Here is a 24,235-nt window from a genome sequence, read left to right on the forward strand (position 1 = left end):
TCATTGTGGTGCACTTTTTGTAAAAGTTGTTATTTTCACAAGGAATTAATTTTCATGAATTTTGCAACTCACTATTTCGTTGCTAAATTAACAATTACATGCAAAGATATCACCACACGCTAGGGTATTTAATGGCCTTGGCATCAAATTGTGAAAACAACATCACGCAACAATTTCTTTGACCTCATTTACGAAAGTTCTGTATGCAAAAAGAACTGCTTTTACAGAATACCATGAATGCTTTCATACGTCATGTGCATACATATGATAGATCAATTTTTTTTCATTGATAGTGTGTGGAAAGTGCTGTCTATATCAACCTCATAGACCATTGTGTAAATCTTGTCCATGGTGCTACACTGACTGCCTGCACTGCTTTATGTTAACATTTGATATTTTAAGAAGATTCATTAAGGATATGTAAAACAAATATATCACACACTGTTTCTAGCTGCTTGTGACTTTTTTGGTTCCCAAATGACAGAAAATAGTGCTATTCCTGGCACCTCAGAATCTGTAATATCAATTTGAGCCTCTTTGTGTAGTGCATGGCATATTTGTGTAGTATCAATGTAATTATAAACCTATTAACTGTGTGCGTGTGTGTGTATTTGTGTGTGTGTGTGTGTGTGTGTTTGTGTGCGATCGAGTCCCATTTTTACCATACTCGACCTATCTTCAATAAAAATATGGCAAGTATTATCATTCCAACTACCAGCCCTCCACTAGACATACGGCTCTGGTGCACTCAAGCAAGCAAACAAAAGATACAAAAGATACATGCACGTGGCTACTTAACATCACAATAAAGTTGATAATGACACTGGTACTGGGCGTAATGTAAGGCAGGGGTACGATGGCTTAAATTGTTACATGTGGGCGGGGGGTGTTTAACCAAGCTCTGCAAGGAAAAACTTTTTCTTATGTTTACGTGTTGAAATGAGTTCTGTTCTTGTATGTATCTTTTGTATCTTTTGTTTGCTTGCTTGAGTGCACCAGAGCCGTATGTCTTACACTGTAACAAGAAACTGATTTAGTTGCTGACTAGGCTTTGGCCGAAACAGACTGTCCAGCTTAAGTCACTAATAAAGCAACGCCTCCATCCTAATATATTGTACTACACTGGCTCCTATATAGTTGAGCACTGTCAGCCATATAGCAGTACGTTCACACTCATCTTACGTATATATATATATATATAATGTCAAAAAAAATTTTTTTAAGCTTAATGGTCAAATAATGGGTCAAGTGATGTCTTGGCCAAATCCTAACTGTCGTACTCCAAAAATGAAGCCACCATGACATGTCAAAGAGAAGGCTTTCCCATTCACTATAGTGCTTTGGCCGCCATGTTTTTTCGCTCTCCTGAACATCGTTTGACAATTTTGAGATACAAGGTTTTGTCACCCCAGCGACGATACATATATATATATATATATATATATATATATATATATATATGTATGTATATATATATATGATATATATAAATGTATGCCACAGAGGTTGGGACAATGTTCATTTTACAATCCACTAGTGAACAAAACATACTTTACAACATAGAAATACTGGTAAAGTGAAGTTCAAACCATATCAAAAATTGCAAACAAAACTTTTCGTTTCTTGGATATGGTCAGAGGGAAAACAATTATTCCGTGGGACTAGCAGGTCAGGCTGACATGTCGACAATCAACAGTGGTGATCATAGAGCTTCCTCTGGGCCCTGGCCAACAACTTTTGGTGCCCCCTGCACTCCGCCCCCGCCCTTCACCCCCCCCCCCCCCCCACATCCGACACGCTCGATCGGCCCCCACCCCCCATTGCCCACACGATCACTAGCTACGTGGCCGCTGCCCAAATACCGGCAGAAGAGATTCCGTCTCACCGTATCCAGCCAGTGAGAATCTACTTTGAAATGGCTGTCAACTTTAACCTGCTACCTGTAGGAACAGACCAGGCTTCTCTCTGCTTCGAACAAGAAGTGTTTATGAGGGTGAGTAGGGAATATTTTATACTTTTGAAGACAAAACACCGTGCATACGTCAGTGCATACAGAATCACGAACAGAATATTTTTTTAGTCCCACCCGTGTAAATCCACGTAAGCGTAATTTGGACATTTGTTGTAAAGTTTATATGCCTTCAATTCCGCGGGACGCTGTCTAGTCTATAATTTACTACTAAAAATACTATATTACTAGCACCTGGTAGACGTTCTAGGTGTCCAACACATCGACACTGTACAATGAAACCGACACCTCTCTATTTGAAATTAGCATTGCGCGTAAAGAACAAACTTTCCACGCATGAGACTATGCACAGTCTCCACTAACTATACACAGCCCAGTCGCCGCTGTACATACGTAGCGCGACAGGGCTGTACCAACGAAGCTCCAAACACGAAGAGGGTCCAACGATCGCATGCGATCGGATTGAATTTTGATACTTTAGATCATTTTTTTGTCACTTCAAACTCATCTGACGAACAAAATGATAATGAGACTTCATATCTATGCTATGAATATTGAAATTTAGATTTAATAACTTACCTAAAATGATGGTTATATGCAGCATGTGTGAACGGTTCACGAACGGTACATCGTCTTTCACGCCAGGCCATTTCCAATATCCGGGAGGTCACATGATCTGAATGCCCTTTCAAAAGGTCGCGCTGTCGACCGTGCTGCTACACCAACACTCAAGCAGCGCATCGCACGCACGCAAAAGATTTCCGCAGAGATCAAGGCGCCATTTTGAATTCTGCAATGATGAACCCTGACGGTGTTAGGGAATCCGCCAAAAAGTATCATTTTTTTGGTTCCACGGACTTATCACGAGGGCTCTCAATGGACTTACGAACCTTCTGTAATACAAGCATGCACTTAAGGTGAGTAACGTTTGGTAACGTGTACATTGTTTATAACGAACGTACGAATTTTCATAAGTTTTGTAGTTGTGTTGTGGTTCCCCACTTTGTAGGTGCCCGCTCGTTGGTCAGACGCTGTATTCGCGTAGCGTATTAACAGCGTCTGGTCGGGCTAAGTCTCCACAGTCTACAGACAGTGCAGTGTGGTTTTCCATTCTTCACTGCACTGGGGATGTGAAGATGTCAAAATATTACTGAAAAACCCAATAATAAACGAGATCAACAGCAAAACAATGATACCGTAGTCAGTAGATTATAAATGCACATTAGAAAAGCATTATGTGCTTTTCACACATATCTGCGTATTGTCAGTAGGCCTAGAGAGGGTAGGGGGTGGACTATTGGGTTTCAAATTACAGCTCGACTGAGCTGAGTGCATCAAAACCCACGTGTTTGAAGCAGTTATCTTGGAGTGTGTACCGCAAATCACATTTTTAATGGGCGCTTCCGCCACTTGTGAATTCAGAGTATTTTCTTTACATGTAAGTAGAATTTCAGGCAAATTGTGAGATATTTTAAGTATCTTGTATTGATAGAAAAACATTAGGGTGTCGATGTGTTGGACACCCAACTATACGTGTTGGGGTCGCTGTTGCATTTATAAAATACTAGCCCTCAGTTCAGGAACCAGATCCACTTTCGGACAGGAAAAATATCCGTTATCCACCTATGGATAAGGCCAAGTAAAAAAAGAAACCAGTTTCTCGTCCTCGCGCGCATCGATTTTGGCCGCCGCATCGATTTGTTTACTATTTTCAAAATGGCGCTGAAAATACCAAGAAATTCATAATTCTCGTCCCAGCCCGCTCCCTGCCCGCATCGATTTTCAGTTGCCGAATCGCCTTTTTTGATATTTACTATTTTTTCGGCCGCCGAAAAAAGAAATTGACAATAATATTCACCTACCAATGGTGATGTCTCATTTCTAGTTACACCTTGCATCCTCTACTTAGCTGTAGTACAGCTGTAGCTTCTGTAGTGCGTATGTAATAACGCATGCATTTCACACTGCTCCACAAAGCAGTCGAACTGTAGTTGGATGGGCGGGCCGCGGGCGGGCCTGGGCTGTGATGTACAGCGCACTCGGTACGTCGTGAACGCGATAGCGGCAACATTTTTGCGAACAATTGCTGATATTCCACGCGTATTTCGCGCATTGTTCGTATTTTTCCCCGTTTCTCATATTTTAAGCGGATGAATTGTACTGTACAAATGCTTGTGAGGATTGTATGGAGTTTGTATACATTTTCCTGTCATTGTGCCTATGTGCATGTGCGTGCAGTGTCGGAAGGTACGGTAATGCAGTGGCCGTGCCGCACCGTTTATTGGCAAAGTGTGCGTGTCTGTAGCTGTGTAGAGGCCCGTACACTCTGCTCTGTAACGTTGCATCTGACGGCGATGTATTGTTATATTTTGAAGATAAAATGAATGCGCTTTTCCAGCAAATGTAGAATTATTAAATGGGTGTATCTACAAAATAAATAACTTTTCCACGGATTCTGGTTTGTCTCGTATTTCTGCGGGATACTTTTCTTTACGATGTAAATTCACGGACACGGCCGTGAGTCGTATCATCTGTAGTGTGGTATACAATCATTCATCATCCAAATGATGAGTGATTATCAAATGTCTTTTTAGAACATGAAGAAACATCTTTAAATGTTTAATGCTATAATGCCATATCAGTATCATTTTGACATCCATCTGCAATTGTACAAGCCAGTTTCCAGTTGAATGTGCTACAATTGTACTGTGAAGAAATGCAGATACATACCAGCTGTGTGGACACAAAAAGTCACAAACACCAATGATAAATAAAGCAGTGTTTTGAATATCATGGAATTTATTTCAGTCGTACATTTGTTGAAAGACATGTTTTATACCTGTTTCAATTAATAGCACAATACATCAGAATTGCAAGTACACTGGTATCAGAAATGCCATTACAACACTAGATACCAGTTTTAAGATGGTCATTTTCCCTTGACACCTGTAGTGGAAAGAAAAAGCAAATGTATTTCTGCATGCATGAAGTTTCATTTCAAGTATGGTACATATATATATTTGTTTGAAAATGCACAGAGTGCAGGCAAGACATACACTTGGGACCTGGTCTCTCATAACACAGCTACCAGAGTGATATTTCATTTCATAAATTGGATATAGAAAATAGTAAAGCCCTCTCTCGTTACCTTTCTCAGAATTACCGGATGAGAAACACATATTACTTTCATTTTGACAATCCTCGAAAAAATAGTAAGATATCAAATAGTAAGGACCTCCCTCATCGCCTTGCTCAAAAAACCCGGACGAGAAACTACTTTCTTTTTTTACTTGGCCTAATTATCTAGGGTAAGATAAGTCACTGCACGAAAAATGTATATTATTTCTGTAGCTTTTCATATTTTTCTAAGTCTATATTTTTCTAAGAGGGTTTTTCTTTTAACTATGGCATTTAAATATAAATTAGATGTAGTTCTACATGACGGAAGTCGGTATCGGCTATGTAACTTTGGTTCTTATTTGAAATTTTGATATGAATAGTTTACAATACTCAATGGATGAGATTCTCACATATTCACTCATACCAACCTGGCCCTCCCTCCCCGGGCCGTGCTCATAGCGCACATTACAAGGAGGGCTGAGCAAGCTTCATTCAAGATTTTGCATAATTTGCTGAACTCCATTTCTTTTGTGAGTTCCAGCAGGTCAGGATCTATCTATACATCAAAATGCATCGGATTATTGGCACCCGTAACAAGATTTGACTGTGCGCAAAAGGATATGTTTCTACATGTAGCAGGCGGTTGAATCTTGGACAGCGTTGTGGTCAAATTATGGACGGCTTGCATTATCTGTATCTGTATCTGTATGGTTTAGTCAGTAAAATGTCCAAGAAGACACATCCACGCTAACTTGTCGAGGAGCACTACGTGTGGACAGAGCGCGACCAAAAAAAAATACTGTTGAAATTGCTTCAGATTTTGCTTGAACAGAGACAATGGGTGCGTTCGAGCGCTCTAAAGCGAACCAAAGCGAACTGAACTAAAGCGTACCGTACCGTACCATGCCAATTTTGGAACTTTCGAGCGCTCTGTGGAGAAAGCGTATTCACGAGTTATTTTTAGAAAGGTCACGCTTGTTTGTAGCAAGAATGTCATTCACCCCTGGCGCTTGAACTACTTACAGCTGTCCAGAACAAAGAGAATGATGTTTTTGCATTGTGACGTATGCGCATGATACGCGCATGCTTTACAACAAACTTTTGGTACGCTTTGGTACGCTTTTGGAGCACATCGGGAAGTGGTCCACTTTTGGCTCGGTACAGTACGGTACGGTACACTTTAGGAGCGTTCAAATGCTCCTCTGGCGCGGGTACTGTACGGTACAGTTCGCTTTAGGAGAGCGCTCGAACGCACCCAATGACGAACATTGAACTACTGCATTAGGGAATTGGTTCCAGTCTTTAACAGTCGTTATGAAGAAGGAATCCCGGAAAACTGTAGCTCTTAGCCGTTGTTGGATGAATTTTTGATTGTTACCTCTGGTGTCACGTGTGTTGGGTTGAATGTAGTCATGCAGGGGGACATTGACTAGTCCGTTTTTACATTGTATGAGCATGATGAGGCTTATCACTTTTACTAAGTTTTAAAACCTGCTGTCAGCTGATAACTGTGCAGATATGAGGTTCTGCAATATTTTAAGTACAAACACCATTTGTCTTTGCTCATGTTAGTCTTTGTGTGAAAGAAGATACTGCCAAATAGAAGACAAATGACTGGGTTTTTGATTAACAGCTGGAGTGCCAGTAGATCTCTGTATCATTAACTACATAATTTCACTTAGCCATATCTGGTTTTGTTTTGAATAACTTGGATGTGACTTATTCCATGATTGTATTGTTAAAAGGACATGCCTAAGACCCAAACTGTGCTGTATGTAGACTGCATTTTAAGATGCAGTGCAAAGTTTACATCAGTTGTATCCTAACATTTTGGATTTATTATTGAATTGTAACATGTTGATAATTTGTGTTCCATGTAACTCTCAAAAGTACAATTTCTGTTAAAGACGAGTGAAATTGAGGAGTGATATTATATCAGGGTGTACAGCAACACAGTGTATGCATAATCTCACCATTACGTGGATAATGATACTTTTACACAGGATGACTTTGATGTGGATAGCTTTGTAGCAGAATGCAGACATCATGTGCAGCTTGAGACTCTCCGTGAAGATCTTCACATCTACTTTCGTACCTTGAAGAATGCCATGGTGGAACTCATTAATAAGGACTACGCTGACTTTGTGAACCTCTCATCAAATTTGGTATGTGAATTTTAAACTGTGCAAAATAAATCATTTGTACCAATGCAGTCATGATGCTATAAAATCTAATATCAGAAACCACCATGCTTATGCCAGACTAAATACATGCAGAGACACATCACTTTGATTGGATGTCTTGTCAAACTGGTTAAGAAGTTTAGTATGCAAAGTTGTACTTTTTGGAAAAGAATGTGCATGAAATAGAATGTTGTCAGATGTGTTTGAGCACTTGCTTACCACTGACATGGGAAACAACAGCTTCATATATCTTTTCCTTGTCAACTCAAAACTATTAACATGTACAGCATGCACAGTATGATGGAGAACTGTATGTACTCTCTTCATCTTATCTTTCGTACTTTTGAGGATTTTTTCATGCCGAATAGTGAAAGCAAAGATTTAAAGACATAATGAATGTCAGCATTAAGACTTTGAGAAATTCTTACCATTTTTGTTGTTGTTGTTTTTTGAGTTGAAGTTCCTTCAGTTTGTACTTTTGTATCCCATATCTTAAGGTTGGAATGGACAAAGCCATTAGCAGTCTTTCAGTTCCTCTTGGTCAGCTTCGAGAAGAGGTTATGGTAAGTGGTCATGGGTCAGTGGTCAGCATACCATTACTCCAAATTGCTTCATATTTCATATTTGTAGTGCAGGTACTGAATGCTTCTACCTAACTACCACCTATGTTCTATGAAATTGTCACATATCTTATACTGCATTACCTTTTGCTAAAGATTTCTCAAAGACTCTTGACACTTCTTATTACATGTGATCATGTCAAGATTGAATTTGATATCCTCGATAGTTGATATCACATTGAGAACTTGCCCGCATGGTTCTCAATGAACATTGATATTCAAAAAGAAAAACATAGGAAGTAAAATATAGGAAACAAAACAACAACAATTCCTTGATATGAATTGCAAAAAAAGAAAGCATTCCTTTAAAGTACCTGATTTTTTATTTTATCTATTTTATTTATTTTTTTGTCAGAGCGTACGTTGTGCAATGGATGATGCTATTCAGAGCGTGGAAGAAAAAATGACGCAAAGGAACAGAATACGACAGAAGAAGGTAAGATGGCATTAATTTCTCAAAGATGTTTGTAGGATAGAAATGATTAATATCACCAGTTTGTATATACCTAGAACCGTTTACCAGGTTTTGAAGAAATCGCGTCTTGACAAAGCTTTGACATTTTCAGGAATACAAAACGTGCTTGATTGCAAATAATATGCACACACTGAGTAAAGTGATGTACCTTATTTCCCAAACTTTCATCACGAGTTTAATAATCAAGTGACTGATCCCCCCCCCCCCACACACACACACACACAAACTTATTTTGCATACATATCATACCATGTATAATAAGCATGTTCCCTGTTTTAATTCAAGGATGTTTGGAGTTGCATTGTCAAAAACTTTGATTGGCTCTGAGAAGACAATATATCTGCACTCAACATTCATGGTTTCAGTACAAGTAAATGATAGGTGCTCTTGATTCAGTACTATTGCGTGTATAGACTGCTTGTACAATTAAATGAGAGCATTTATGTTGTCAAGAATCTTTCATTGATAACTTAATGTATGTTGTTCAACACGATCAAGTGACTGATCCCCCCCCCCCCACACACACACACTCACACACACACTGTGCAGTATGGGGTAAGTATGGGGTAACTTGGCAAGTAATTGTGGATTATGGGGAGGTGAAGTTCCATTTATTCTGGCCTGCTATGCCTCTCATTTATCTCAGGCTTGTCTGCAGAGGCTGACGAACATTGTGAAATCTGTGGAGAAAATGGAGAGCATCCTTAGAATACAGGAGGACAGTGAGCAGCAAGAAGGGCAGAGCATGTAAGCCTCCACTGTGTACCCATCACTACCGTATGTCCCCCCCCCTCCCCCAAAAAAAAAAAAAAAAAAAAAAAAATGACAACGGGACCCTCCGCAACGATAATTTTGAAAATGGTGAATCAATCCAAATACAATTTTAGGGGGTGAAACTATAATTTATTGCCCACATCTTACAGAAAACCCCATCCTATTCACTTCAGTGGTCAAAGAGAAATGACAAGTTTTGTAGAGCATGTCAGGAATCCCTTCCTTCTTCCAAGTTCTGTCCATTGTGTTCAGACATTAATATGCAGTTCCAAGAGCATCCAAGTGCTAAACTTGAAAGAATCAGACCCATGACATGCTTTACAACGATCCACATTTCTCTGTGACCACTTCACCATATTGAATGGGGTTTTCTGCAAAATAGAGCTAAGATGTTATATTTTCGAACCCTAAAGAAGCATTTAGACAGTTTAATCATATTGCAATTTATCAGTGCGAAAATCTGATTGTAATTTTTTTTGGGCATACTGTATGTCTTTTATTCATGTACACATTATATTGTTTAAGTAATCTGAGTTTGATCATTTCTGGTTAAAATGTTGTGTTGTCATGTCTTTGTCTGCAGTGAACTCAGTGGCCAGCAGATTGAGAGGGTAGCATCAGAATTCAACCAGCTCCAGTACTATGTCACGCAGAGTAAAGGATTACCTTTGGTGGAAAAAATCAGACCGGTAAATTTTGTGTTTCCAATGCCTACTAGTTACTAATCAGTCTGTGTAAGCTTCCTGTAGCTGTTAGAATTGTCCACCTTGCATCCTTTTTGTATGTTGCTCAGGTTTTCATTTGTTTCAAAAGTGTTTTTTTTTTCTTCTAATTTGGATGATGGTTTGTGAGGGTTAGGAGGTAGTAATTTGTACCTTTTGAACAGAGTTTGGAAAGGCATGTTGCTATAATTTTTTTTTTTTTTTTTTTAAGAATAGACTGTAGTTATTGTGTTTTAACACATGTGAGAGTTCTACTTTCATAGACTTTTCTATCACAATCGATAAGTCTTTACACTTGTTCACTTTCTAACAAAAGTCGTAATTTAGTAAATTAGCATTCATCTGTCAACTGTTCTGCCATCTTCTTTTTGCAGAGATTATATGCATGGGTGTTATTTATGACCTTTGATACTGTAACATCACCTTAACTTTGTCAGTTATCACCTTGTCCTCATTAAAACTTGTTGCTTAAGTCACATTAACCCCCATACATTCTTCCTTTGCTAGAGGATAGCTGCCATCACAGTCACTCTGCAGCACAGTTTGGAGAAGTCCTTCCGGGAGGGACTGGAGGCAGGAGATTGCGATGTGCTTCGTCAGTGCCTTCGGACGTATGCTACCATTGACAAGATGAGGGATGCTGAGGCTCTCTATAGAATGATTGCTGTGAAACCATACATGGATGAAGTGAGTTATGCTTAGTCTGTCCACTCATCATTCTTATTATTGTTGTTGTCATCATAAACACTGTCATTGTCATGTATCCTCCAGCCCTAATGTGTTTTGGAAAGCTGTAGTCACAGAATGCAACTTCTCTTACCACAGAAGCATCGTGAACATATCACTTTAACGTAAAATTGTGTGACGAAATAGTTTTAAAATGAAACAAATGACAGAAATAAAGAGCAAAGAACAGAAAGAGTTAGGCAAGTAAATAAAACATTATTTAAAATGCGAGACGAACTAGATTGTACTCTAGTGAAAGTAGTATTTTCATGCATCCAGTGTTAACAGTGTTTCTGATTGTGCATACATGTAGGATTAGGAGGAAGGAATAAGTTGTGAGGGAACAGACTCTGTGTGACTCCTTTTGAAATAACAACAACAACATTTGTTTTGTTTGGTTTCTTGTGGGATGACTTTGTCTTCCCTCTCTCAGGTGATCAGTGAAAGTTTTCTACAGAACCACCCTCAAGGTCTAAAGGGGATGTATTCAAGGATTCTAGACTTTATACCGAAGCATTGCGAACTCATCCGAAGGGTGACCTCACCCAGTCAAAGGTCAGTTGAGACTATTTTGTTTTTGTAATTTTCTTCTTTCTGTCTCCTCATCACCTTCCCTTTCCTTCCTTCATATATCTGGACATTTGATTTTTAGAATCTGTGTGGGCATGAGGATGTCATGTCAAAGCTAAAGTATGGTTGCAGGAAAAAGACATTTTTGTTGTTTGTTGTTGTGTATGTAAAAGGTGTAGAAAATGTTTTGACAACTTTTAAATCCGTAATGATTTTATAAATGTTGGTTGCTGAAAATTCTTGAGTCTGAAAGCTGAACACTAGCTTTTCTTATCCAATTTGAATCAAAGACCATGAATCATTGTTAACCTTCTCTCTGTATAGCACATCTGGCCAGGAGATAGTAAGAGGGTATGACTTCCCTGTCAATGCAGTGTGGCCTGAGATTGCCAGCAGCCTGGAGACAAGAACACCCCTAATATTTGCTCCCGGGAATCCTGATCTCTTCCACCAGGTGAGGCCAATTGGCACTTATGTAAATGGCTGTTTGTTTTGTTTTGTTTTTTCTCCAGGATCAAGGATGTTGATATGTTTACTTTGTGAATCAATGTAAGATGGATGTCACTGAGTTAGACATGTATGCAAGAATATTTGCCATATAATTGCAGCTCATGGGAATTTACTTCCAGGAACATTAAGGTCATCTTTTAGCATGCTGCATGTAGAAGGAAATGTAATATTGAAAGGATGCCCTCCAAAATAAAGGCCATTTGTATGCATCATTGTGTACAAACTTCAATCACTCATATTCTATGATATCATTCTTTTAAATGATCATTCAAACGTACGGTGGCAGTTTGTGGGTTAGCTGTCAAAATTGTAAAAGAAAATATGTCAGTGACAGTGTTGAGGAAGTGACACTGATTGTGAAAATTGAATGTGATTGGTTTTATTTCTCCCATCAGAGATTCTTGCTGACACAAGACTTCATTGAGGGGTTTGAGCGCCAGTGTGGCACCCAAGCAAGTGTACAATGCCTGCGCAGTCATCCCAGCTACAGTGCCTTCATGACCAAGTGGAGCCTACCTGTTTACTTCCAACTCAGGTGTGAATCTTTGTCAAACCCGGGTGTCATGGCTCTCCCTTGAAGGAGCCCTATTATAGTGCATGGCATGGTCCATCATGAATACTCTTTTACAGTGCATAGTTTCCACCCCATACAAAAAAAAGTTCAAGTCCAATTATAAGAAGCGATCCAACAAATGCATGCTCTATCATGCACTATACTGGATTATAGAATGACAAATACTAGATTATCCCAAGAGCTGTTTTATTTTTCACTGAGGCCGCAGTTGTGAAAAGCAAGATGTATTTGAGAACTCACAGTGTATTGATGTTCACTGGAGATGAGGTTGGCTGACTTGCATCCAGCTGAGGTGATTGTGGTGGGGATGGAGGCGCAGTTGTCGTTGTGCTACAAATAGGACTAGGTCTTCCTGTGCTGTTTCAGCGGCTGTGGTTTTGCAGATTCAGAACTAGTACTAGGTGTTGATGACTGTACATTCACCTTTTCAGATCTGCTTGTGATTGTTAAGCTCATTATCCTTTCCATTCCTTTACTCTCTATTAATGCTTGATGCTAGACACCGACTTATGTCCCAAAATAGACATAATATGCTGAGCTTCAAACCCAGCAGTATCAAGTTTGTTGATAGCTGTTGCACTGAGACAGTGATTGGTGTATACCCTGAAACACTGGGCTTCCTTGAGATAATTGCCATTTTATTTCCGAGTGTGGTCAGGCCCACAGCTGCATTGTCGTATCAAGGGTTACATTCAGGCCTAGTTGCCTTTGGTCTTTGCCAAAACGCTTCACATTTTCCATTCAGATGAGATATGTAATCACAAAACGATATGACAGGGCAGTCAGACTCGCCCTCTAGTACATGTGGCCACACTGACTTTTTCATCATTATCATCGCTGTGATGGTTCTTCTTGGTCATGTCTTGAATAATGTGTATGAATCACTGATTGACTGAATCTCTGTGCACAGCAGTATCATCCTTTTTCATCTGATGGATATTTTCATGACCCCTTTTGCACAGATATAGCATGAGATGAAGAAACACCTTGTTTTGCAAACCTTTTGGTGTTGTGTGGTCAGCTGCAGAACTTTGTCTTATTTTGTTTGCGCCCTCTCTTTATGTCGAACAGCAACTATCCTCCTTGCCTTTAACATGTGGAGGGCTGTGTGGAGGTTTTTCTAGAATACTTCTCATCACCAATATATTCCAATTCCGCATCTAAGAGAAAGAAATCACTGATTATCCATGTTACATGTATCTCGCCCTCTCTTGCGAAGAGGTAAACTTGCCATTTTGACTGATGACAGCATTGCAACAGTGTCCGATAATATTATTGCAATCATGTATTATCAATCATTAATGCTAATTGTCCGCAAGAAAATTTCTATTCATAAAACCACACAACTTTGTTCTCTATGTGATCGATAGTCTCAAAATATGTTTTCTTCTTGGAATAATATTGATCCCCAAATGACAGCAATTGTAAACAAATGGCTCATCTCCTATTTATCAACACAGCATTCCCCATGCAAAATTCAGTGATATGGGGCATGAAATTTTCACATGATCATATGATGTAATCTAACCAATCACAACACTTATTATACTTGACCTAATTATCATTTGAAATTATGTAGCAATCTTGTGTACATGGTGAATAATATGAATTTTTGATTTATAAAAATGTACTTGTCAGATCTAAATGGATTGACTCCATTGGTTTTACTTAATTTTCTTCTTTATATCATTCAGATTCCAGGAGATAGCTGGCCAGTTTGAGGTTGCACTGATGACAGCATTTAACTCTGCCCCAGGTACGTTGTATGAAAAACAAAACTTAAAAAGTGAGGACACTGTAATATGAGGTAGCCTATTGTATCACTGCATGAGCTGACAACTTCTGTGTCTTGTGTAGTTGAATATGAAAGCTGTCTTTATCGATTCTTTCAAATAATTTATGGCTTAATTAGATTTGTAATCTAAGTATTTAGTGTTTTTCATTCACCTCATATGAAAATGGATAATTCTATTATCTTGATGTGATATAGTGTCAAACTATAATGATTGTCACAACTTTTTAGAACACCTACAGGAAAAGTTCATGCATGTGAGGCAAAATCTGTTAATAGTTCCTTGATGTGTTGTGAGAGAAAATGATGTTAGATGCTTTCATGTCAGTTTTTAGATGCATGAATGGAGTATGATAAAACAGTATCATAAACTGAAGAAGCAGTTATCGCCACTTGTAGCTGTTTATTTCAATGTATTTCCACATTGAGAAACTGAAAAAAAAAGCAACAATAATAAATGAGTGGATGTCTTCTACTGATTACCAGAGTTGACATCCTAATAATGATATGTGTCCAATTACATTCTATGCTCCCCTCTAATGTCTAAGATGGCTCCAATCACCAGCTGATGGCTTCAGAGGTTCTATGGGAGTGCCTGCAACGATGTTGGCATAGCAACGTGTTCCTGACTCCACTCTGTCACAGATTCTGGAAGCTGACCCTCCAACTTCTCTCCAGATACGCAGTGTGGGTTGATGACGTCTACAACACAGAGGTGCATATCCAATATTCTGAAGTAAAACCAATTCAGAATCGTAGAGACATTTAGAGTGAAATTTGGAGTACCTAGGTAGTTTAAATTACGTCATATTACTGTCATTTGTGATAATTTGTGCAACAAGGTTCACACTTCTGCTGATTTATACATGTGTTAGATAAAAATCAGCCACACTTATGTTATTCTGTGTTTGTTTGATGTAGACATCAGTTACATAGTTCTATTCAATGCATAATTTTGATTGAATAACAACATGTTCAAGTGTCTTCTCTGTTGAATTTAGTTGCCGTTTCCTCCTGTGGAAGTGTATTTAAAGAAAAAGGTAAAACAACACCTTAATGACAAGCCATGAGAGTTTTGTCGTGCTAAGTGTGATATGATTCTCTCTCTAGGTCACAGAGGAAGGGAGAAAAGCAGCTGAAGAGAGGAGGCAGGCGGCTGCAAGACCGGAGCCCAAGGCTGAGGGAGATATTGGACAGTCAGCTCCCTCTCCAGTACCTGCGGGCCCACCACCAGTGACCCTGGCCCAGCTCGTCAGACTTGTGGCTGATGTTGATGGTGTCACCTCAAAGGTAAAAACGATTGTATAGAAATCACCTTGTGTTCCAGGGATATCACAGACTGCATATTACCTAGTAGCTTTACAGACCATCAGGACTTACAGTGATAACAGAATTGAGCAGTACTAAAAATTTAATGCAACATAATGGGCAGTAGATTCTTACAGCAGCAGTTAAAACAATGTTGTACATTTGATACAAATTTTTCATTCAAACCTTAGATACCATAGTTATGATAATTGCCCTGTTTCCACGTAGCCTCAGAAATTGCAGGGTCATGTGAATAAGGGTAGATTGTTATGGACAAAAAGGCTGCTTTGAACTTCAGTCATACTGTGTATCTGGCATACATGATACAGTGAAACCCCGTTATAACGAGGTCCGTGGGACCGGCGATATTACCTCGTTATAACCGGTACCTCGTTATAACCGTACGCATCAAAAACAAAGGAAAACATAAGCACGACATCGGAATATACCCATCAATGGAAGAAACTTAAGAACATCCTTTGCGTTGTTATTACACAATTATGGATCATTATTATTGAGATAATAAAGGGAAATTATTTGTGAATTAGACGAAAAAGTAGGGGCTGAAATGAGATAATTCTTTATTGTAATCCTTGTTTGTTAATTTTTCCTAACACCAGCGGAAAAAGAGTAAAATACAGGCATTGTTTACCATAACTTGCGAGGTATTTTTACGATGTTGGTGCCCAGCGGGAATGCTATGATTTCATGAATCATTTCGGCTGTAATCTTGTACAATATATGATCGTTGCGCTCGAAGGGATTAAAAATGCGTTCTTTATTTTCTTCTGAAAATCTCTTCGCGTTTTGTACATCCGTTTTTGAAAAATATGCGACAGGGAATTGGAAGGTTGTGATCCTTTTTCCGCAAATCTGTACCTCGTAGACCATTCTGACAGAAAGGAAAATCTTCATCGTGAAATGCAGTGTTGAATGATAATGAACAATCGCAGATCTATTCAAACTGTTGAATGCGTTTGTTTCTTTTTCTGATTTAGGTTAACATGCGTTATTCAACTATTTTTTACGCTACTGTCACCTGGCGAGATCGCGATAATTTCAGAGTAACATACATGCGTTGTTTACCGTAACTTGATAGGTATTTTACGCTGTTGGAGCCCAGCGGGAATTCGATAATTTCATGAATCATTTCGGCTGTAATTTTATACCATATATGATCGTTGTGTCCGACGGGATTAAAAATTAGTTCTTTATTTTCTTTCGAAAATCTCGTCGCGTTTTGCACATTCTTGAACTGTTAAATGCGTTTGTTTCTTTTTCCGAACACCGATTAAGTAGGTTAACATGTGTTATTCAACTATCGATACACTACTGTCACCCGGCGAGATCGCGATGATTTCATTAATTATTTCGGCTTTAATCATACACACTCATATTTAAATTATCATTTGTTAAATGATAATGAACAAATCCAGATCTATTCAAATTAATAAATGCGTTTGTTTCTTTTTCTGAACACAGATTAAGTAGGTTAACATGCGTTATTCAACTATTTTTACGCTACTGTCACCTGACGAGATCGCGATGATTGTATTAATTATTTCGGCTTTAATCATACACACTCATATTTAAATTATCATTTGTTAAATGATAATGAACAAATCCAGATCTATTCAAATTAATAAATGCGTTCGTTTCTTTTTCTGAACACCGATTAAAGAGGTTATAACATGCGTTATTCAACTATTTTTACGTTACTGTCACCCGACGGGATCGCGATGATTTCATTAATTATTTCGGCTTTAATCATCCACACTTATATTTGCTAAGCAGCAAAAAGAACTGGAAGTCGGAACTAAAAATGGAAAGGATATAATAATGAGTTGCACACGCATTAAAATTGTCCATTTTTTGGCCACAAGTGCCGCTACATGAAAAGTTTTTGAATGCGTTATCTTTTTTATTTCTCGTTGCGGTGTGGTCTGCCCTAATATCACGCACGCGTATCTCGCGGAAAAAAAAATCGAATGATTATGTTTAATGATTTAGTAGGAACATCGGAAGGCATTCCTGTGTCTTATCGCGTGATTTAGAAGAAAACATGGAAGGAACGGTTCTCTGCAAAACGGAAAAAGACGTGGATAGCGTGAATTCGGTTTTCAGGGTTTCGTTTGTCGCGTGTTTGAAAGCGGCAATTTAGTCAAGAAATGGAACCTCGTTATATCCGATCAAATTGCTTATGTTTTTCTTTATTATGATGCACTGAAATTGTCCTCGTTATAACCGGAATCTCGTTATAACCGAACTCGTTATAACCGATTCGTTCTGCCATAGGTTTACACGCAAAGGAAAACGGGACCGACGCGATCACCTCGTTATAAGCGGTTCCTCATTATAACCGAACTCGTTATAACGGGGTTTCACTGTATATTCATATGATATTAAGTCAAGAATAAAACTATTTCTGTATTATTATTTTGCAGTCAAGAATAAAAGAATCCTTGACAAAAATAAGACATGCTAGATCAGGAAAACAATCAGTGATATACCAGTTATGAAATAAAGCAGTTCATTTTCCTACTTTTTGTTTAATCTATTTTCTTTTTTCAGCTTTCAACTTTCTTTGAGGAGCATGTCAAACCCAAGTTGGCCCTTGTAAATTGTTCTGAGTTCACAGTTCTCAAAGGTAAGTCTACTTCTGATTGTACTACTAACACTGTAGAATTGATACCAAGCACTTCCGTGACATCGTGCAAATGGATAGGACACACAACTGTATTTTAACATACATGTATCTAGAACAGAGCAATTGGAAGTTCATTTATTTCTTTTTTGAAGAGGAAAATTGATGTTTGATGTTTTGTATGAAAATTGATTGATATTTTTGTTTTATGTGTGCCCTAGTGCAGCATGACATGATGTGAAACTGGCATATGTGATCAAATTTAAGGCATGAAACTGTTTTCTGTTGAAAAGTAGATTCAGGTTGTCCCTGTTAGTGAACTCATATACTGACTACTGCATTCAGAACTCCCTTGTTTGCTGAATGTCAAGTATAAGATGTACTTTGGTAAGCTCAGTGAAGCTAGATGTACTTTCAGTGGGTAGCATTGTCAAAGTCTGTCATCGCAGTTGTTCCACCATGGACCCTATCCTTTTCCCATACACGTCCAGATGCAGTGAGTGACAGTGCAGCAGCCATGACAAGCCGCCTTGGAGCCATTAGTGAGCACATCACCCAAGAGATCTGTCTCCTCTGTGTGGTACACCTCAAGGGTGCCAATGACATTCCACGCCTCTACCGCAGGACAAATAGGGAGGTATGAAAGGAGAGACCTGCATGGCTGCAGTTTTGCTAGTAGTAGTATGAAGGTGCTTGCTTGATACTATAAATACTAGGTGGTAGATATCTGCTTTCTTCTGATAGTGTAAATACAAGTCTGTCACTTTCATATGCGATATCGATCTATGAAGAGTGTCTTTATGCGACCCTAATTTTCTGCATGTAGGTTGTAATATTTACTTCAGTGCTTGCCTTTGTACATTAGATAAAGGTGAATTCTATAACTTGAGAACCGTGTCAAAATGACCATCACACCTGTGCAATACAGTGCACTTCCATTTTAACGAACACGATTATAATGAAATTCCGGTTATAAAGAAGTAAACATTTGCACTGCAATGTTTTCCACTCTATGTATTTTTATTGTTTATTTGTTTGGTTATAATGGAATTTTAATATAACGAAAGAAAACTGCCAGTCCCAAGGACTTCGTCATAGTGGGAGTCCACTGTACCTTGAAAATATGTTGTGCAGTATCACCCAGCACTTTTTAATAAGTCTTTCTACAATTTTCAGTCTGGGGAAATATTTAAACTCCTTGTAATTTTTCATGAGATAAATATTGGAGTAGGAATGTAGAATGTAGAAGAACAGTCTCATAGTCTATAGGAGTGTGTACTCTGTCTTCCATGTTTTCTTGACTGTGCGATTCTCTTCTACGATTGTATTGTCATTCACTGACTGTTTGCATTTTTTTATGACTACCATTAGGTGCCAAGTAAGCCATCTGCATATGTATCCAGTGCTGTGAAACCACTGCAGACCTTCCTTGAGGAACACCAGACTATCTTATCAGATAGAAGGAGGAATGAATTAATAATGGCTGTCATCACCAACATCAGCAAACAGTAAGTACTTCTTCTGAGTATCAGGAGTGGGCTGAAACAAGTGGTGTAGATATCTGTGTGTTCATCTTGTATTTTTTACCTCTCTTTTCTTTATATCTGAGTATATTCATCATTGTCTTTCTGAATTAGTTTCTGTAATCGTATTTCATTTCTGTAGCTTCACCACTTCTTTTATTCCTTTCTTCTACCCTCCATCTTGCATTCATATTGCTCCATAAATGGACAAAATGTCATATCATGAGATATTGACTGCTTTCATCATACATGAATTTTGATGATCTAGCATGTGCTGCAACTCCTGTCTCCCCAAGGACAAGTAAGAATGATTTGTGACTACATGTGTGTGTGCTCCACCATCACTAGATACCTTGGCATCGGCTCAGAGCTTCTGACGTCTGTCAAGAAAATGGAGGACAGCCTCAAGAGGCTCAAGGCCTTGAAGAAGTCTGGTGCGACGTCAGCGACCTCCTCTCAGGGCATGACTGACGATGACAAGATTCGCCTCCAGCTGGCCCTGGATGTCAGGTTCTATGGTCAGCAGGTGAGGGTATCATTTCATTTGTTCTTGGACATCCTGGTCATGTGACCATGATGCGTTTTCCAAAATGTCATTTTTTTTTCTCATAAAACAATCGAGGAGTAATGTACTTCGCAAGTGGCACTGCAATTGCTTAACTTGAGATAACTTGATTTAGCCCAAAAGGATGACGTATTTGATGACATCTTGATATTTGTTGAAGCAAAACTTATCATATTCATCACTTGTCTTATTGATCCTTTTCTCTTGTTCACTCCTGCTTTTCCAACCAACTTTGGTTTGTAGACATAGTTTTTGTTACCAGGTATGTGTGCAATTCCCTCAAACGAAAGAAAGGAAAGAGTGTTTAAAGACAGTCGTGATGAATTATTTTTTTGTGTATTATACTGTTTGTTTCCTGAATGTGGTTTGTAACTATGTAAAATGTTCAGATATATTCATTGTGTTGGAAACTTGTCTCTAATCACAAGTGTGTATGTGTCCTTGATTCGATTGTTTGATTATTACTAAGATTTTCTCTTTTTCTTGACAATTCTTTCCTGCAGATTGATCTTTTGGGACTTTCATCTGACGAGGTAGCTGCTTACCAGGAGTTGAGTCAACTTGTTGAGGCAGCCGTCAGTCAGACATCAGCAAATTAGTTTTGTGCTCCAGCAGGTTGAAATGGCACAAAACTCTCTGTTCTTTGTAAACTAATGGGATAGGAGGAATGTGAACTGAAGATTGATATGCCCCTTTGTTCTTAATTTGACAAGAGACTGAAATGTGTGAAACACATAAGTATAATCTTCATACTTGCCTGTTTGCAACTATTTGTGAAATGATAATGCGCATACAATGTGGAACAATCTTGCAGGGGTCTCTTACTGCAGCATCGAGAAATTTTGCAAAATACAAATGTACTTTGTAAGCATTAAATGTCACTTTTATACTCACCTGAATAATTTCCAGTGGATGTTGATGTTCAGTAAAAGAATGACAATATCATGTTAACAAGTGTTAAAATTCATCAAATCATCTAACATGAATTTGTGTTGTTGTCCCAAGTCTGCTCTGAATGTCCTCCATAACATATCTAAACATCAAACTGAAATTCATGGAACAATTTTAAATATCGGAAGTGTACACATATTTCATAACCCCAGGTGTGCCTCCAATATGGAGCTACATGTAGCTGTACATGTATGTCAAGGAGACAATTGTGTATATATGAAATAAATACATGTACAGTAAATTGTTCCTTATGGTAGAATTTTCTAGAGCATTCTTGTGTAGCAATATTTCTTTATCTTGCAAGCCTCAGATTTTCAATTCTCCCTCAACTTCTGACATTGTCATTCCTATTGGGTTAAACCTGCAAAAGTAGTTGCCAAAGTTGCGGATTTTTTCCCATCATTGACGGGGAACTTTAAATACAATGTACATATCAACTGTCAGACAACAACACTGCATGGCTGTATCTGAAAGTAAAACGTAAAGATATTTAAGAAAGTGTAGTGAAATGCATTTTTCCATGACTTCAAGTCAGCATTTTATATCATTATTGTGAATGTGAGGGTGATGCTACATTTGTTTAGTTATAAAAGGTGCTAATATGTTTTCACACTGATCCATTCCACCACAGAGTAAATCATTTGGATTGAAAACAGATAATACCAGTACAATTGGAAAACACTTTGTGAACTCACAGAAAGTTTCTAGTCAGAGTCACATCAATTGTCACAACCCTGGATAGAGGTCATAATGTAAGGTCATATTGTCTTCAATTTGTGACATTTTGTGCTTTGTGCATGAGCTACCAATACACAATATACGTATCTAACAGACATAGGTTTCTGCTGTATTCATAAACTTTCTTTTCATTGAAAATTAACCAACTGATATTATTAGTGCAGAAGTTATGAAGCCTTCAGGATTTTGGATTGATCCAGATTAAGCATACAACCATGATAATGATGTTAATTTCTGTGAGCATAGTCATTTTGAGTCTTCTTTTTTCTCCTCTCAGAGTGCAAATGGAGTGTCGTACAAGTTTCATATGAAATGTTAAAAATGATTTGATTTTGATGCAATGAAAGATGAAAATCATATGTCATTTGGACCAATAATGTTCAGCATTGAGGAAAAAAAATGTGATGTAGAGAAACTTTAGCAGTAATCACCAGAAGAGTATAGTACATGTACAACATGTTTGTTTAGCATTTCACGTAGTACAAGTTATGAGAAATTTTCTTTCAAGGTGCAGGTATACTGTGTTGTCAAGTAATATCCTCTTGAAACAAATAAACCGTCTTGGAAAAAAAAAAAATATTCAGCTGTGCAACAATGCATTCCTGCATTATAATTCACATTACCATTGATCTTGTTATTCATATTTCTGTAAGATATGTAAATGCATGCATGCCTGAAATTGAAATAAATATACACTCTACTTATATTTAAGAAAAACACTTGTGTAAACTGAATTTCATTGTAATTGGGGACGGTATATTTCATATGCCTTGTAGATAACAATTCAAACATCCTGAAATAATTCTTTGCATTTTTGCAAAATATGTACAATTTGAATGTCAAATGGAAAATGAACAAGTCTCATGACACAGCAAGTGGAAGAGCTAAGATAAAGTACTTTGGGTCCATCTACAATTTTTGTTTCAAATAGTCTTTATGTGTTTTATTATTTAATCTGGAGTGGGGGTGAGGGTTGGACTTCTGACACATGGAAGAGGGAACTGGCATGCTGGCATAAGCAATGTTTATCAAACATTTTTTTTGCTATATCAAAGAACATCTGAGCTTGTTAATGTTTTCTTATGAAGACAGTCTTTGAAATTAGTTGAGAGTTGCTTCTCATACTCTTTACAGATACAGTGCACTTACAACGAACACGGTTATAACGAAATTTCGTTATAACGAAGTAAATCTTCTGGTCCCAAAATTATCACCATTAAAGTCTATGGTACAAAATTCGCTTATAACGAACACGGTTATAGCGAAATTTCCGTTATAATGAAGTCTTTTCCGAGCGCCACAGACAAAGAAAAACAAAAGAGATGTGCTCCGTTATAACGAAATGCGGATTGCTTTCGAAAATACGTAGCGGAACAAGCATTTATAGCGTCTCTGCATGGGTGAACGCTTCACAACACTGTGTGTTCGCTCCTTGTGTCACGCACAGTTTCTGAGGGGAACTTGCGTTTATTATTGTAATACAGTTATCCCATCACATTTCACATAGCTTTGCAGTGTATGATGAGTATTCAGCAAACATAATAAGATATATATATGTGGTTCCTTGTTTTCGTTATATATTGTATTTGTTCGGTTATAACGAAATTTCGTTATAACGAAAGAAAACTGCCGGTCCCGAGCATTTCGTTATAACGGGAGTGCACTGTACAGTGTACATGTACAGCTTGATGTGTGCATTGACAAAACACGCTTATTGAAATGTGTACTGCATGTAGATTCCAGTGCATGGTAGGCCTATGCCACACATTCACATGAAACAACCAATCAACCAAATAAGCAAACATCCTACATTATTTCTGAGGCAAAAGTAAAACAAAACAAAACAAAAGATGGAGTAATCAGAACACAGACACACATATCATATATATTTCTTTTATGATAAAACTGACCAGTTGATACAGACAAAACACTATCAACATTCCCATTCTCTTACAGAGTACTAGAGATACATCAATTGTACATTGTGTACATTTCAGATATGCAATCTACTGTACTGTGATAGCACAGTATACACTCTAAGATAAACATATGGCAACTTGTGTCAGTATTTACATTGTTTTCTTTACTGTAACAAAACCAAGATTGCTCACTCAAGTAGAATATCTAGCAAGCAGGTTAAGACTTTATCATTTGCTTTTCATATTTGTGTTTGGTTTTATACTCGACACAATCAACTTTAACACCTTACAAGACAAACTGTCCTGTATATACAGATGTACCAATGTCCACCCAATCCATATCAAATTAATTACTGTATTATGAGGTTTATATCTACTTCTACATTGACAATTTCATACATGAAATGTATGAATATTTGCATTTTATCAACATGGGGAAATAAAGAAAAAATCGTGACTTAAAATAGTATTTATTGTATATAGGAAATGCTTTTGTTCCATGTGAATTTAATGCAGATAGGTTATGTGGGTAGTTGTGGCTGCACTGCAGTC

The 24,235-nt window shown here is 38.0% G+C and overlaps 1 protein-coding gene across 1 annotated transcript; it reads left to right on the plus strand.

The window, feature by feature from the left end:
* The first annotated feature begins 1,868 nt into the window (after window positions 1-1,868).
* On the plus strand, window positions 1,869-22,448 carry LOC140246420 (conserved oligomeric Golgi complex subunit 2-like). The gene is made up of 18 exons (XM_072325856.1): window positions 1,869-1,993; window positions 7,093-7,254; window positions 7,770-7,835; window positions 8,248-8,328; window positions 9,014-9,114; window positions 9,725-9,830; window positions 10,371-10,550; window positions 11,023-11,144; window positions 11,484-11,613; window positions 12,065-12,204; window positions 13,938-13,999; window positions 14,584-14,750; window positions 15,146-15,325; window positions 17,915-17,990; window positions 18,479-18,624; window positions 19,359-19,495; window positions 19,859-20,036; window positions 20,579-22,448. Exons 1-18 carry the CDS (start codon window positions 1,916-1,918, stop codon window positions 20,672-20,674), a joined length of 2,208 nt encoding a protein of 735 aa, XP_072181957.1. The 5' UTR covers window positions 1,869-1,915; the 3' UTR covers window positions 20,675-22,448.
* The last annotated feature ends 1,787 nt before the right edge of the window (window positions 22,449-24,235 follow it).

This window comes from Diadema setosum, chromosome 1 (genome assembly GCF_964275005.1).
Source record: "Diadema setosum chromosome 1, eeDiaSeto1, whole genome shotgun sequence".
NCBI classification, from domain to species: domain Eukaryota; kingdom Metazoa; phylum Echinodermata; class Echinoidea; order Diadematoida; family Diadematidae; genus Diadema; species Diadema setosum.